Source organism: Thermobia domestica, chromosome 1 (genome assembly GCF_964235325.1).
Source record: "Thermobia domestica chromosome 1, izTheDome1.hap1.1, whole genome shotgun sequence".
NCBI lineage: Eukaryota > Metazoa > Arthropoda > Insecta > Zygentoma > Lepismatidae > Thermobia > Thermobia domestica.
The window spans coordinates 189219738-189238150 of record NC_137454.1 but is presented as its reverse complement, the minus strand read 5'-3'; the positions used below and the strand labels follow the sequence as shown (position 1 = coordinate 189238150).

At 34.3% G+C, this 18413-nt stretch overlaps 1 protein-coding gene across 2 annotated transcripts in view; it reads right to left on the bottom strand.

Annotated features, from left to right (window-relative positions):
* LOC145692161 (glutamine amidotransferase-like class 1 domain-containing protein 3, mitochondrial) overlaps window positions 1-18413 on the bottom strand; it is a 65506-nt gene that overhangs the window by 8839 nt on the left and 38254 nt on the right. For both annotated transcript variants that reach the window (XM_081767462.1, XM_081767467.1), the window contains exons 5-7: window positions 18171-18334; window positions 10276-10355; window positions 4358-4509 (exon numbers count right to left, since the gene is read on the bottom strand). In XM_081767462.1, the coding sequence (XP_081623588.1) occupies window positions 4369-4509; window positions 10276-10355; window positions 18171-18334 (385 nt within the window). In that variant the 3' untranslated portion in view covers window positions 4358-4368. The remainder of the gene's footprint in view (window positions 1-4357; window positions 4510-10275; window positions 10356-18170; window positions 18335-18413) is intronic.

The following is an 18413-nucleotide window of genomic DNA, read 5'->3' as shown; positions in this document are numbered from 1 at the left end:
CCACACTGTGCTTTAGAAAGAATAAAAATTGAAGTGAGAATAAAGCTGACTGTTTCACATGTGGCAGCAAGTATTGAAGCTTTCAGAAGAGTAAAGAGTAACAAGTTTCTGCCTTTTTCCATTTATTTTTCTTAGATATTTTTCTTAGAAAACTGCCAATGCAAAACATAAATCACACGAAAAAATCACTTTACCTCCCAAAAAAGTAACTTTTAGTGACAAATTTAAAAAAAGTAACTTTTAGTGACCAACTTGAAAAAAGTAACTTTTAGTTAAAAAAAAAAAAAGTGACTCGCTATGAGCCCTGATGGGATGCTAACCAATGATGACGGAGCCGTGGAGCTTCGTACAGAACCCACTTCTCATCATATGTCAACACCCTGTCCATAAATGGCTCCTTCCTCCGACGAGACAGCAAAGGAACACAGGTGTCTGTTCGCGTTGCCTTCTGGCCCGGAGTCAAATCATGTGGGACCCATCGACCAAACTTGCAGTGCTTCCCAAGTTGACTGAGGTGCTGCTGAATGGTTTTTCCACTCACCTGAGCTGTAGTCCCAGTTCCTCAAATGTCTGGTCACTGTTCAATTCAATTGCTGCCTGAAGATCTTCATTTTGTACATGTGTTGGTCTTTCGGCAAGTAGTGCGTCTTCAAGTGTTTCGTCACCGTCCTTAATCACAGATCTTCGCATTAATCTTGAGGAGCTTTGTGAAAATCAGTTCTGTAGGTTCAATAGCACTCAATGATAAAGGAATCTGTCCTAAGGAAAATAAAAGGTCACAATTTTCTGATATGAGTCAGTAGACAGTTCTTGATCTTTGATGTTCCAACTGGATATGACGTTATGCTGCATCCAAGTGGAGCGTGATAAGCTATTACCTCTCTTGTCATTCTCAGATAAGTGGTGCCAAAGGTGGTGAACTGGAATAAACCTTCTTGTCTTTGATATCCCGCCATCATGTATAATTGTTTACAAAAAATTCTGTCATAATGGTGTATCAACAGTAGGAATACATCGGTTTCTTTACTCATCACAACAATTCTTTCTGAATTGTAATTCACAGCATGAAGTATCATTCTAGAATCTGCTTCTTCATGCTTTCCTTCAAGATTTTGAACATCGATCTCGAAGTTTTACTTAACAGTCTTCTGATCTTTAAAACTACCGGAAACAACAACAAAGAGTTCTGAAGGTGATAATGCATGCATTCCAGCAACGCATTATCTACTTATGGTCTACTTACTCAGAGAACTGTGACCTTTTATTTTCCCTAGGACAGATTCCTTTATCAGCAAACGACATTAAATCTGCCAAACAGTTTTTCACAAAGCTCCTCAAAGTTGATGTGATGATCTGTGATGGAGCTAGGCTCCTACTTTTAGGAAAATGCAGCCTGGAGAAATTACCTCCAACTAGTGATGCTCTGAAACAACTTATAAGGAGATCCCATTACCAAACAGCAAATTTGGGAAACGTTGATAAGTGTGAGATCTATCTACCAAGTCCAGAAGACTTCGGATGGTACTTGGAGAACAAAATTCTGACACCAGTTTTGAAAAAAAAACTCGAAGATATTCCTAAGGTTTGTTTAGAGATTACCATGTGTAGCTGTCAGAAAATTGAATGTGTAAGTTTGAAATGCAAATGTAAGAATCGCGAATTTTTGCTACTGCCCATAAACAGTAAGTGCCGCATTCAAACTTACCTGGCCCTTCGCTAAACGTACAGTCACCTTTTACAAGTGGACGTCAGACCTAAGAATGGTTATCTAGAGACTTAAATATACATCAAATCTATCAGCCTCCACTTCAAGACTCCTACCTTCATAACATCGAACGTTCCTTACCCTATGCCCTGGCCATTCGGGGAATCCGTATTATCTGTTCCACTACATTGTTCAACAATAACTACCTCAACATTCTCTCGTCAACATTCTCCAACTGGAAGAACCTCCTCAACCTTATCAGTAAACAATTCGGTAGTAAAAGATTAAAAAATAAATGTCACCTCTATTCGAAGCTTCATTACCCAACACCATCTCAGGCTCCATTCCCAACAGAAAAAATAATGAGACTTGCTTATTCCATACTCACCACATCAATTGAAATCAAAAAAGGCTTCCCCGCCCCGCTCTAAAATAGTCTTACGCTTGTGCATTCGGATGGAATGCTTTCGTCGTCGTTTTGAAGAAAGAAAAGAAACTATAATTGTTAACTTGGGAAATATAGCTCTCTGGTAGAATTGAGAGGTATCTGAGAAGACGACGAGCGTATTGGTTTGTAGGGCATGTGGGTAGAAATAAATAAAAACAAATATTTAAAAAAAAGAGAGAGTCGAGAGTATGTTTAGGAAGAAAGAAGAGGGAGGTTGTTTGGGCGTTTAGGACCTTGGATGTGTATTTTGTACCTCCGTTCCTGGTTGTCGACTGGTGGTTTCCATGTCTCGGCTTCTGTGTTGAATTGGCGTGGAACTTGGTATAGGTATCTCCTGACGTTGCTCACACTAGCTCCTCGTGAACTTTACCGCTCCTCGTGTACTTCACCGCTTCTCGAGTGCTACTCCTATTTTCCGGGTCCTGGGACGTTTTTAGATCAACCAAAGTAGGAAGATGGCTGTCGAAATTACGGAAAAACATCCAAAGTACGCACGTGTAGGATTTAGGAAAGTGCAAGGTAAATGGAATTTTCAACTTATTTAATAATTTGTCAACAGTTACAGAACGCTTTGGTTACATCAGATTACATAAGTTACATAAATTTACCAAGAATGAAGAATGAGGAATCGTCTACTAAAGAGAATTTTGAAATGTTTGCTGACTGTCTTATTATTCCAAGTTATGTCTGTCTCTCATCATCCACAGAAAATAAAGAAAAAAAAGTAAAAAATAAAATCGTTATTAAATCTTGATTTGTTTATATACTGAATATTAATAATATGAGGGAAATCCAATATCTTTACAATAGTTTATTGACATTCCCTCTTCCCAAGCTCCATGCACTTACTACGGGAACTGATTCCTAGAAAGAAACCTTACCTCCATGCAAGAAATACCAGAAACCCTAATGTAAAACATGTTTTACATTTCATACCTTCCAACACTCCATCACGAAGATGACAAACACTTCCTACTATTCTGATAGTTTCGATTCTTTCAACCTAAAATATCTCCTTAATACCTACTGCCCAGCCTTCTATATTCACGAGAGATTAATAACTCTCTCAATTCATATCAGTAGTAACGGATACGTCAATTCAAATTCCAGTGTATCTGTCTCAGAAAAATAAAGCAATCCATGACGACAGTATATTTTTTCTTATTATTATTACAGCTCTCGTGTGTGTATTCTTAAAAATCTTTCTCCAGTCTCTTCCATGTTTCTCCGAAAGAAAGAATAAGACACTTCCTATTGGCGAACCACCTTCCTTATCTTAACCGTCTGTAATTACCTAATCTCACTTTGTTTTTCATACATTTTTATCTTTGTCAATTTTATTATTTAATTAATTAATTAATTTTTTAATTCTTTTTCTCTATATTATAGACATTTTTATTTATATTTATGCGATCTTACTGGTCTATCTATTTGAATTTGGTCTTCTTTACTTTTATTAACAATTTTATCTTCATCCATTAAATCCCACACACTTCCAGTTTACTAACACTGTCATGTGAGGCAATACCGCTCATCTGGACGTTCCATAGCTGTTCATTAATTTATCTTTTCTTTTCTCCTTACCCTTTAGTGTAAAGTTCTAATAGTGTCCTTTCTGATACCTTTTCTGGTGCTATCATGTACATATTTGTCCTATAAACCGCTGGACCCATAACTGATGTTAATACATCCACCTTTTTCTCTTATTTTGTATTTCGTTTCCATTGCAATATTGATCATACATTTCTATATAAGCATCAATATTCTCTTCATCTGGCTCGTAAAATTCGAAATAATGCACTTTGCCACTTGTTGGTGGTTCTTCCATTCTGCCTTCTACCTGAAATCTTCGTATGCCAATCTAAAAACTTTACTTTTTGGACATGTAAATCTAAATAGTAGAATTTTTAACTAAAGACATCAATCAAATATTATTAAGATAGTAATCCAATACACTCAATATTAGATGTAAATATCAGTAGTTGTTTTAATTCATTTAACAACAAACAAAAGCACAAAATCTAACTTGGCAATTTTCCATAACATCTTTCTTGTTAATCTTCCAAATTTATGAAACAAACCGTAAGCCAGCACTATCAATCCTAACACTTTTTCTTAGTATGTATGGTTATATTTTCCCTACTTTTTGATCAGTAATTTATTTTCTATTGCTATATACACAATGAAATCTCACTGGAGCTTACCAGAAAATACATTAGCATGTGCCTATCAGTCTTAGCAAATTGTAGATCATACAGCCAATTCCTTCATATATTTCGTGGTATCTTCCTTCATACATATATGCAGGAGTGGTTACAACTCTTTTCTTTGAACATATCGAAACCTCATACACTTCCTGTTAAAAGAAAATTTCAATAATATAGAAATTAATTTCATATGTACGAGCATATATGAGAAACAGAAAGAGAGTTAATGTTTTCGAAAACTGGATGTTCAGTTTCGCATCACTTAAATATACACTGTAATTATGTTAGAAATATAGTCCACTTGTAACTGTATAAGCAATATTAGTATTTAAGCTGCGCAATTATTTAAAGGAAAAATGTTGAGAAAAAACAACGTTAGCCTAAGATTTGAATAAGCTTTCCTTCAAAGTGTGAAAGATCTCTTGAACCTTGTTTCCAACAAAAGGTAGGAAAATGAAATTATTATTATTATTATTATTATTATTATTGTTATTATTATTATTATTATTATTATTATTATTATTATTATTATTATTATTATTATTATTATCATACGCAACTAACTTATTAACACTATAGCCTATGGAACTCGAAAGTTCAATGCCGCTTTCACAAAAGTTCTCCATTGACTTCTATCCTTAGCCAACTGCATCCAGTTTCTACTTCGTATTCCTTGTTCTGCGAGATTCATCTTAGTATTGTCTTCCGATCTGCGCCTAGGTCTTCCAAATGGTCTTTTTTCAATTGGATTTCCAGCTAAATTTTAAAATGTTCCTACTTTCTAACATTCTGCTACATGACCTGCCAACCTAAGTCTCCTAGATCTAATTACCATAATAATGTTACGTAAACGGTATAAATTACGCAATATCTCGTTATGAAGTTTTCGCCCATTTCTGTCCTTCTTGAGTCTAAGTATTTGCATTGGGGTCTTATTTTCAAACACTTTCGGCCTGCGTTTTCCCTCAAAGTAAACGACCATGTTCGCAACCATACAGCACAACACCCAAAATTCATTTTATATATTTTAAACTTCAAATTCTTCGACCAAATTCGCGAAGATAAAGAGTTTGGACTGAAGAATAACACGAATTTACTGCTTTCAGTCGACATTTAATTTCTTCGTACGCATGGTTTTGCTGTTATTGTTGATCTTAGGTATTTGAAAGTAATTAAAATGGCGTCGTCAATTAGATTTGCCAGTTTAATTTAATACTGAGAACATTTTAATTATCGATATTAACTAGTGAGCATCTGAGCATCGGTTTATATATATATTATAAAATTGAAAGTGACTATGTTTGTGACTCTTCATCTCTTGAACCGCTCGACCGATCTCGATCAAATTTGAACGTAGATCCGGTTCTGGCCTGGGAGTGAATTTAGCTATTCACTTTGAAAGTAGAACTTAGGGGAGGGGGAGGAGAGGGACAGAGAAAAAATAAATAAAACTTAATAACTCTTGAACCAGCCAACCGATTTTGATCAAATTTTCAATGTATGTGAGGTTTGGGACTGGGATGATTTTTATCATTTCACTTTGACGGAGCAACGTAGGGGAGCGGGTGGAGGGGAAGATATATAAAAATCAATAAATATAAAAATAAAAGTGACTATGTTCGTGAATTAATAATTCTTGAGCCACCCGATCGATCTCAATCAAATTTTCAACATATATGAAGTTTGAACCTGGAAAGTTTTTTATCATCTTATTTTGAATGTAGATCTTAGGGGAGGGGGAGGAGAGGAAGGGAAATATATGAAAATGAATAAAACTTAATAACTCTTGAACCACCCCAATGATTTCGATCAAACTTTCAACATAGATAAGGTTCGAGTCTGGGATGTTTTCTTCACTTCACTTTTACAGTGCAACGAAGGGGAGGGAGGGAGATATATGTAAAAAAAAAAAAAAAAAAAAAAGTAAAAATAATAGTGACTATCTTTGTGACTTCATCACGCTTGAACCACCCGACCGATCTTAACCAACTTTTCAACTTAGATGAGGTTCAGACATGAAGTGGTTTTTATCATATTGCTTTAACGGTAGAACTTAGGGGAAGGGTAGGGGAGGGGGAAATCCATAAAAATAAATAAAACTTAATAACTCTTCAACTACTAGACCGATCATAATCAAACTTTCAACATAGATAAGGTTCGAGCCTGGAATGTTTTCGTCATTTTACTTTTACGGTGCAACCTAAGGGAAGGAGAGGGGGAGGGGAGATATATATGTAAAAAGAATAAAAATAAAAGTGACTGTCTTTGTGACTTCATCACGCTTAAACCACCAGACCGATCTTAATCAAATTTTCAATATGGGTGAGGTTCTGCCTGGGATGGGTTTTATCATATCACTTTGGCGGTAGAACTTAGGGAGGGGGGGAGGGGACAGATATATAAAAATAAATAAAACTTAATAGCTCTTGAACCACCAGACCGATCTCGATCAAATTTTTGATATAGATGACGTTCGGGCCTGAACTTTTTTAAATATATTTTCACTTTGACGGTAGAACCTAGGGAGGAGGAGAAGGGGAGATTTATATATAAACATAAATAAAACTTAACTCTTGAACCACCCAACCGATCTCGATCAAATTTTCAACATAGATGACGTTCGGGCCTTGGATAATTTTTATTATTTAAATTTTGATGGTGCAACGTAGGGAAGGGGGAGGGAGAGGCGAAGATATATGTAAAAAATAAAAGTGAAAGTGACTGTCTTTGTGACTTCACTCTTGAACCACTAGACCGATTTCGATCAAATTTTCAACATAGATGAGGTTCGGGCCTGGGAAGGTATTTATCTATTCACTTTGACGATAGAACTTACGGGAGGGGGAGGAAGGAGTTGAAAAATAAGTAGAACTTAGTAACTCTTGAATCAAACGATCAATCTGGATCAAATTTTTAGCGTAGATGAGGTTCAGGCCTGAGATGTTTTCTAACATTTCACTTTGACGGTAAAACTTAGGGGAGGGGAAGAAAGGGGAGACATATAAAAAATAAAACTTAATAACTCTTGAACAACTCTAATGATCTCGATCAAACTTTCAATATGGATAAGGTTCGGGCCTGGAATGTTTTCTTCATTTCACTTTTGTGGTGCAACCTCGGGGAGGGAGAGGGGGGAGATATATATGTAAAAATAAAAGTAACTGTTTTTGTGACTTCATCACGCTTAAACCACTCGCCCGATCTTAAAAAAAATAGATGAGGTTTGAACCTGAGGTGATTTTTATCATATCAGTTTAACGGTAGAACTTAGGGGAGGAGGAGGTGAGGGGAGAAATCTATAAAAATAAATAAAACAGCTCTTGAACCACCCAAGCGATCTTGATCAAACTTTCAACATAGATAAGATTCGGTCCTGGGACATTTTCTTCATTTCACTTTTGTGGTGCAACCTAGGGGAGGGAGAGGGGGAGATATATGTAAAAAGAATACAAATAAAAGTAACTGTCTTTGTGACTTCATCACGCTTTAACCACAGGACCGATCTTAATCAGACTTTCAATATGGATGAAGTTCTGGCTTGGGATGGTTTTTATCATATCACTTTGACGGTAGAAGTTAGGGGAGGAGGAGGGGAGGGGACATATATATATATAAAAGTAAATAAAACTTAATAACTCTTGAACCACCTAACCGATCTCGATTAAATTTTCAACATAGATGACGTTCGGGCTTTGGATATTTTTATCATTTAATTTTGACGGTGCAACGGAGGGGAGGGGGAAGGGGAGAAGGAGATATATATATATGTAAAAATAAATAAAAATGAAAGTTACTGTCTATGTGACTTCACTCTTGAACCACCAGACGATCTTGATCAAATTTTAAACATAGATGAGGTTCGGGCCTGGTATTTATCTATTCACTTTGACGATAGAACTTATGGGAGGAGGTAGGAGGGCGATATATATATATATATATATATATATATATATATATATATATATATATATATATATATATATATATATATATATATATATATATATATATAAACTTAATAACTCTTGAACCACCGGACCGATCTCGATCAAAGTTTCAACCTTAGATGAAGTTTAAACCTGAGATGATTTTTCTCATATCACTTTGACGATGTAACTTAAAGAAAGACATTTACAAATGATCAAAAATGACCGATATTAGTGTCGAATCTATAGTTTTTGAGGTCGCTGAGATGAACAGTGACACTTCTGATGCCATTTAAATCCAAATTCAGCCCCACAAGAAATTGTGGGTGGGGAAGGGATATATATTTACATATATATATATAATCAGAATGACCAATATCAGGGTCGAATTCAGTTTTCGAGGTCGCTGAGATGAACAATGACACTTCCGATGGCGTGCCCCACACTATGGAGAGGGGAGGAGGATATATAAAAATCATCGAAAATGACCGATACCAGAAAGCGTTTTAGTAATAGTAAAAAAAGACTGACTAACGGAACATGTTACTATTTTATTTTAATTTAACTTAGCAAAGCGGGTAATTTATGCTAGTATATATATATTACAATTGATTAATTATACAAGAATTATTAAACGAAGCACAACTGTTCCTCTTCTGACACAATTGAAAAACTTTTTTATTTATATCAGAAAAGTTGTCTTCCTCTCTCACATGCTTAACAAATGACTGCATTCACTACGTATGGCATTTACTATAGTACCCTCTATTTCTGTTGTTGTCTTTCAGCACAGAAGCATATATCAGCGTAAAAGATGAAAAATTTGAAAACGAAGATTATATGCAACTTTCGGTCAGTCTAAACTTAGATTTTGATTTTATGACAGAGACTGAAAGAACGCTGCTTCTAAAGCTGCTAATGAAGATTTAGAAAAATGTGGAATGGTAATTGTTGCTTTAAACGTTGATCATATTTTTGTAAACTTATTTTGTTAAAAAAAAATGATAAAATAAAAATAAAGAAAAATGTAAATGCATGCTTTGACAGATTAGATACAATCATAATTTCGCTTCAATTAATCCCAAATTCTTCAAATTATTGATTTCTTTCGGAAGGAGGGGGGGAGGACTTTAACGATGATTTCGGAAACAATTGTATCGACATCTCTATTAACCTTTACGAAAAAGTAATAATGTAGTAAGTGATTGAATACAAAATGTGAGAATATAAAAGTTTCTCTACATAAATAGCACATACGAATTTCCGTATTCTACATGCCCTCAGATCAGTGACTAGGAATTCATGTATTCAAAATGATTTTATATCGATGTCTAGAAATTTACATATCCATATACCCTAGATCAATGTCTAGAAATTTACGTTAACCTCAGATCAATGTCTTTTTTTTAAAAAACAGCCAAAGATTATGTAGAACTTTTCCCACATATTCTTGGATGTAGATACAGTTGATAACATGTTTAAAACTGATCTACATTCATGACATTTCTCACTTATTTTTCTTTCATAGATAAACTATATAGTAACACACACTTACGACGCGTTGACATTCTGCGACCCACTTTGTCTAAAAGCAAAACACAGATTACGGCGCAGCGGTCGCTCAGTGGTAGAGCGTTACCCTCTGATATATGAGTTTCCTCATTGATCCCACCTCGCACCAACTGGGCATTGTGGTGAATAAAACCGTGTACGTCATTCCATCATTTCGTTCATTATCATCATTGTCTACCTTAGCATCGAGGAACGTTAAACTTTAAAAAAACATCCACAAAGACTAAACTAAAATTAATTCAAAATATTAGGAAATATACTATTGATTCATTTTTATTGGAAGAGTAGGAAGTTAGTTTGTTGCGCAACAAGTTCTACCAAATACAGTAGATTAGGTTTCAACCAAACTTCACTTTGTCTACGTTTCCTATAATGTGTGTTTATAATACGTAAAAAACATTTCATATCCTACTTTACCTTTGGTTCTAATCTGGCACACATATCATTTGCAGAATCAATTGCATCCAGAGCATGAGGCCATCTCCCACTGCCATCATCTAAGGGAAAATGAACAAATATTTAAATTGAAATTTCTTTACACTGCATCTGAATATAATTAACAATTCTAAATTTACGTTTAAATCTCTAAACATGTATTCAGTTACAACTGAAACTTGTGATTCGGATAGTCATTTGCTTCACTAACAGACAATCAATATCCTAACAATACTTGAGATTGTTTATGAGAAAAATTGCTGCTTTACGTTTCAAAAGAATTGGGAGGAACAAGAGAATATTGCGACAATTTTTATTAAGAAGTTGCCTTGATCAAAATTTAAAGAAGGCCTTCTCAAAATATAACCTATTCAAAAATCGATATTTTAATTTGTGCTTTAGAGTTATGGAGAACTATCATATTTAGTCGCCTTAGAATAAAAGCGTTCATAAATCAGAAATGGTTATATCTAAGTTCTTTGAATCTCTGAAATGTTCCTTAATCTAATGCTTGTATTCTTTTGCGGCATGTCAATGTAATTTCCTTGTATTCGGAGGGACGAAGAAGGAGAATAAATACAATGATGGTACTTCCTGAGGTAAAATATTTCGGAGGTTTAAAAAAAAAGTTCCCTGTTCGGATCTCCGGAAAGAATCATCAGACGAGAAAATAATTCAGCATAGGAACCTGGTATGTACGAACTTTTCGACGTGTGGGTAAAGTTGAAAATTTAGAAGTGGAAAATGGATAAATGTAAAATGAACATAGTAGGCTTGAGTGAAGTGAGATGGTCAAGAAAAGATGAGGTTTATTAATAATACTTGTCATTTAAATAATACTATTAGAAACTAGTAGATATTAATTTTTATTACCGAAAAAGCTACTAACATGGTGAAACTGAATAAATTAAATATGAGCAATATATGTAATGATAAAAATTAAATGATGACTGAAGCGTATTAACAAATAATAAAAGGATTTTATATATATATATATATATACAAAATCACACACACACTACAAAAAGTACACTTTCGCTAAAATAACTTTATCAGACAGGTAGCAGAAGACGTAGGGAGGAAAGAAGAGAAAAAACTCAGAAGCTTCCACGTGGATGCCGTGTTGGAGTGTAAGGTTGCGTTGACATGTTATAGTGTTACTAGGCTGTAAGTAGAAAGAGTTAGTCAAAACCACAATATATATAGCCTGTATAGGAAATATCCAACTTTATTTTGTCGATGGTTCTGAAACTAAATTCGTATTTTAATATTGAAAGTTGGGCTAACAAAAAACCGAAATCAAAGGCAGAAGGATTAGTACCAAGAACTTGTCAGAAAAGCAAAGTACAGATCAGAATACAGGACCCAGTAAAAATAGAACAGAGACTTGAAATTATAAGATATTAATCACATGGTCCTAAATAGTGAAAATATGTTTGAAATAGTGCGAACATAAGTCAAACTATTCAATTATTTAAAAGATAAGTGAAAGCACTAACACCGTACATTGCGTCTATAAGAGTTTTCCTACACGGTTTCGACCACTTAAGTTGTAACCTTGTTCACCAAGTTAAGTCACTCACATGAAGACTGAATCAATTTATAAACAAATTTTTCATTTATGGTGCAAGGATTCAAAATTGGAATGAGACGTCTTGTTAAACTGAGTGTTTTTATGTAGAAAAATAAATTTCAGTTATTTGTTAATGAAAAAATTGAAAAAATCTACATAAGCAAGAAGTTTAACAATACTTCTTATTCCAATTTTGAACCCTTGCACCAAAAATGCAAAATATGTTTATAACGTGATTTTATCTTCATTGAGTTGCTTAGCCTGGTTTGGATTTGGATTTGACTTGAGTTCGGATTTCCTTTCAGCAGCGAGGTCATATGAGACCTGGATCTATAGTTTAATGTAAACTCTAAACCACGTTGGCTCCCGCCAGGAAACTTAGCTTGGTGAACAAGGCTACTAGTTACGTGGCCGAAAATCTAATGGAAAACTTTTATAGATGCAATTAACGGAATTAGTGTTTTAACTTATTTTAATCAGTTGATTAAAAATTCGTTGATTTGTGTTTTAAGTTTAAGGTCTGTTCGACCAAAATTGTTATCTACTTAAAACTACGAAGTGGCAATAAGTCAGGGCTGCATAGGTTACAGGACACATGAAAGTGAAAAACATGCATGCATGGCACATCAGACACTGATATTTTGATCCTGTAGTTCCTCATAGCTGAGCAAACCGGCAGAACAGAACAGAGGTTACGTTCTGGCGTCGTATCATACAGCACAACATGGAAAGACCAAACAGAGACAAGTTAGCCACTGTGCGATACTTTGTTGACGAAGGGAAATACAAACAGACGGTCTACAGAATAATTCAAATGTAAGAAGCATAGAACAACACTAACAGGAAGTTGAGAAGTGGAGGGCATAATGTAATGACAAAGGTTAAGTGCATTTGTGCATATGACCAGTAATCTCTGAAGGGTATAGCTGCCAAATTTAAGTGTACACCGTATCTTGAAGAAAAACGCAAACGTAACAACACGGAAGAAACAAAAGGACCCCAAAAAACACAAAGAAGCAAAGCAAGGATGTTCGAAAAAAGTGTCACATATTGGCGCGACGTTCTCCGCATATCTTCAGAAATTCTTTTACGCGTCCAACAAAAGTGTGACTCCTCCGTCTGTGTCTCCACTAAAATTTCCACCTAAGATGTTGGTATAGATTGCAGGTTCTGAGAAAGGACTATGTGAAGCATTCGTGGAAGAGAAACCGAATGCCTTCAACGTTGACACGTACATTTACTGAATGCTTGAAGAAGAGGCTGCTTCCTTTCCTTAGGCAACATTATATGGATCGGAAACATGTATTTTGGTCTGACAAAGTAAGTACACATTATCCAAAATAAATAAATAAATAAATAAAATTCATGAAGATCCATGGAATACCTCTTGTACTGAAGCATCTTAATCCTACCAATGTACCTAATTGCCGTTCCATTGAAGATTTCTGAGCTCTGCTGGCGAATAAGGTGTATGACAATGGTTGAAGGGCCGACAGCAAGTAACAGCCTGATTCATCATTATCAAACGTCGTATCAAACGTTATCTGTGCACAATGGATGCTAAACTCATGAAACGCATTACGTAGCACTAAGAAACGCCTCCGCCGGATGCGTCAAGATGATCCGTATGAAGTGGTTTTTCAGTGTGTTTTACTTTATATATTCCCACATGTACGGTACCTAGCTGTAGTTATATGGTGTTGAAATAAATATCTGATCAGATATGTCTCTTTCTTTTCAGTATCAATTTTGGTCGAACACACGTTATATTATTAAATTTTTATTCTAACAAAAATCGGACTTTATTATCAAACTAATCTATCATTTCTAGGTGGTAGTTTAATCATTTTTGTTTAAATTTAGACCTTTATCATGCATTTCCAGTTGAGCACCAAATTAACTATTTTTATAAAATCAATCATTGAAACCAAATGAAATAAACCCCATCACTTTTATAAGTATATACAACAATTGGGGCTGAAATGCGTTTCATTGTTGTATATAAGTGTCTACGTTAATTGTAGATCCTGTATTGAAAATAAAAATTAATAAAATATTAAAACAAATTGTAAACGATTGAATATTCTTAAATTCTGGATTAAAGATACAATTTGTCCTGCTTTAAAGTTTGTTGCTGGCTATAGGTCTACCTAAACCAAGAGACCGAACTTCATATTTTATATGTACTCATTTAAATGACAAAAGTAGTAACTAACGTTTTCTGTCCGTTTTACTAACTTTTATTTATTTATTTATCTTACTAACTACTTAAGCAAGCATGAAAAACATATATTTTGGAAGAAACATTTGCAAGCCCAAACTGAAAATTAAGAAGAAGAAAAAACCTCATTAGTTCCAGGACCTGACAAAAGGCAGAATACTTAAAAATAATGTAATAATCCGCAGTTAGCAGAGCTTCGCAAGATTGTCATTGATTTGTTTAATATGACACAATTGGTCTATTCTGTAGAAAAAAGAAAGATATGCGAGAGTTAAAAGACCCTACAGGAAGGAAATTAGTGCTGCAAAATTTAGACAAACGACAATTCTAATATGTATCATGTAAATAAATGTGAAACAGCATGAACAATTATAAGTAGCAAAATAGGGCTACGAAAAGAAAAAGAAATAATATCAATATCACCTGACACGTCAATAGAAAATAATGTTATAGATTTCAAAAACATTCTACGCTCGTAGAAATCAAAACAGTAACTTGATATTCAAATGGATAGAAGTAAAACCTGATGTAATTTTGTCAGTGGTACGTAAGTTTAAAATGTCTGGTAGCGATGACAACTTGAGTTTTACTAGTAGTACAGTTAAAAATATTATAGACCTAAGAGTATAACCCCTTACATTTAATGAATTGGATATTAATAGAAGGAGTATTTTCAGATTGCCTTAAAATCGCTGTTGCTAATCGATATACAAAAAGGGGATAAAAGCTGCTTTTGCAACTATAGACCAATTTTCCTTGTACTTATTGTATCAAAAATTCAAATATCTGCAACGCAATAGAAAATTTGCAATATTATGAGGTAATAGGGATTGAACTGTTACTGATCAAATCATATTTAGAAAATATAGAACAGGAAGTGTGTTTACAAAATAAACAGTTAAACAGTCAAACATTCTTGACGTACCAACAGGAGTGCAACAGGGAAGCATAATTGAATCTTTTCTTTTCTCTTTCTGATATATATTAACAATTTACCTAATTAGTTATAACAAACCATAGTTATGTATGCCTATGACACGCCACTTATAGCGAAAGAATATTAACAACAATACAAACAAAAAATAATGAGGCAATAGATAAATCTACTATTTGGCTGTTTACAATAAATTAAAGTTGAATCATAATAGCATTTCAGTGGTTCCATGACTGGTACAGAAAAATGTTCCTCAGTTAACCTATCAGGTATACACTTAGGTGTGTATATATATACTACGTACATTAAATATTAATCTAAGTAAATATCTATTAATCATTGCATTTCATTATGTAACACCTCTTCTGATGCACATGCAGCCTTTAAATGAAAAAAGAAATTAGAACAATGACAAAGTTCCAGAGAGAAAGAGAATCTTGTAGATATTTTTTCAAAAATTTAAAAATAATTATCATCTCTATATACATACTAAACTATTATGAGTATTAAAGTATACTATAAATTATGTTTCTGGAAGTACTGTCCACTGAGACAACACAAGATGGAAAAATGATATAGATATTTCTTACTTCAGACTGAGCAAAAGGCAAAATAGTTAAAGTATATTGGAATGAAATTACATAATCTATTGTAATCTAAAATTAGAGAAATGGGGACTAAGAGCTTTAGGACGTTTTGTTAAAAATGGTTAATAGACAAGTGTATACTCGTATATAGTATTATAGAATTTCAAGAAGAAATTTCTGAGTCAGAGTAGAAAACATTGTGTATTCTCTATCCATTTTAAACTAGGCTAAATATAACTATGGTATGGATTAATTATAATTGTAGGCATCACTAACATATGCAAATTTAAATGTTTGACGTCCATTACAGCTGTTGTTTAACAACAATAAATACTTCTTATTCATTCCTAAAATAGAAAATGGAAACTACTACTTCAGAAAATTTTTCCGTAAGAGTATAGGTACAGGTACAGAGGTCAATAACTAGCTAATAGACGATCGGTTGAAATGTTTCCAGAAGTTTTGTCAACCTCGAAAATAAATTTTAAAAAACAAAATAAAAAAATTAGCCTTAAAGAAACATTCTAGGCTAACTGCTTTCCTACTCTATATATTAAATTAAAACTTTTATAGGAAAATGTGTGGAAAAGAGTATGTTCTTACCGTTAGAAAAAGACAAACAATAATAAATACGAGCTGCTAGTTAACAGTGTATTGCGCTACATATAAAGAACATAAGTAAATAATAATTTCTTCCAGTAAGATAAAAACTGTCGATTATTATAGGCAACAAACGACATACTATTTAGCGCCACACGACTTGGTTTTTTCTTTCTTTTTTCAGATTTTTTACAAAATCTACGACTGAGAATTTACACATAAGCATGTTACGAGGTGCAGTCAAAAAGTTCCTGGAATTTCGCTGTAACTATATTTTTTACTACAACATAGGTACACATCACTCAATCATCTTCAAAATAGGCTCCTTGAGAACGCACTGCTTCTACCAATGCTGGAAACAACGCTGAAAGTCCTGTTTTGATATGTTCCGAAGTTGAACCGTCGCGTTGCTTTGGACGTCTACAGTGGCAAAATGTTTACCTTTGAGGTCCTTTTTGATTTAGGGGAAGAGCCAGAAATCTGCTGGTGATAAATCCGGTGAGTAGAAAGGCTGGTAGAGAAGGGGAATGTTCGCTTCTGCGAGTCGTTTTGCCACCGTAGAGGATATCCAAACCAACACGACGGCTAACATCGGAACATACCAAAACAGGTTTTCAGCGTTGTTTCCCGCAATGGCAGGAGTGGTGGAACAAGTGTGCGTGTGTGTTCTCAAGGAACCTATTTTGAAGGCGATTAAGTGAATTTGTACCTATATTCCTATATTGTGGTAATAACTAGTTTCAACGAAATTCCGGGAACTTTTTGACTTCCCCTCGTATTTTGTTCAGCACGTTATATATATACAGGGTGTTAATGAACTATACCGACAAACTGTAAGAGGTGATTCCTTACATCAAAATAAGAGAAAAAGTTCTTATATGACCTATGGTGAAAAGTGCATAGTTTCAGAGCTAAGGCTGTCCAAAATCGCAAAAAGGCCAAATTTCAAAAGGTCCTATTCGAATTCTAGAAACTGTAGATGGTGGTCCTTATCAGCGTAAAGAAAGCCACGCATACGTAATTCAAAAATGTATATTTTATTAATGATCAATGGGTGAACAGAGTATTCCATACATGGTGAAATTCCTAGACATACCATCAACCGAATTTTGAGATATGCTCTGACTTTATTGTTGGTCCGAAGTAGGTAAACGATAAGTCTTGATAGCAGTGAACATGGAATCCTTTGGCACGATTTCGGAAGTGTTAAAGATCGTCAGCAGCATGGTTTCTCGTACTCAGGAGAACGCATTCTGTATGTGAGAATTACACCCTGTAGGGAATTCAGTGTACACTTATTGAAAATTGACGAAATATGAACTTTTGGATTGTGCATGCGTGGCTTGCTTTACGGTGCTATGGACCACCATTCACAGTTTCTGGAATTCGAAATAGGACCTCTTGAAATTTGGCTTTTCCGCGATTTTGGACGGCCCTAGCTCTGAAATTATGCATTTTTGGCCATAGGTCCATATGATCTTTTTCTCATATTTTGATGTGAGGAATCACCTCTTACAGTTTGTCGGTATAGTTCATTAACACCCTGTATATATATATATAATGTGTTTTACCTTTGGGCAATATTTTAGTCAAGCAGAAATTAAAATTTAATAGTTATTAATAATTTTAGATTACATCTCACTAACCACAACATATATTGTCATCTTCCTAATGTCATGATCAAGAGCTGAATAAAGGTACATTTAAGTATTAGTTTCACCACCTCAATAAGTGCCATGATTCTACTATAGTACAGCATCAATTTTTAGGTTTACAAAGAAACTTTTTTATTTCATTTTCTCGCAAGCTACGCAAGAGCTTCTATATTGACAACCATTTCGTTCAGCAAAATAAGATCTATCAACTTCTATACGTCTTATCTTTGGACATCTTTTTTTTTCTTTTTCTTTTTCGTTAAACGCTAATAATACAGCATAATTTCTTGTGATTTAATATACTTACCACATTTCCCAAGAGTAATTTTCACATTTTTTAATACTCGCGCTACCAGTAGTGGTGCCATACCACAGAAGGCCATAGGTTTTTTAGCTTCATGGAACTCGTTAATTACTCTGAGAACCTCTGGATCTAATTGGCACTGAGAACCTTTCTGCACAAAGTTTGATCTAAAATTATCAGTCCAAAAATTAAATAATTTTTATTGGTACTTTATATTGATATTGAATTTACGTTCATCACCAAAAC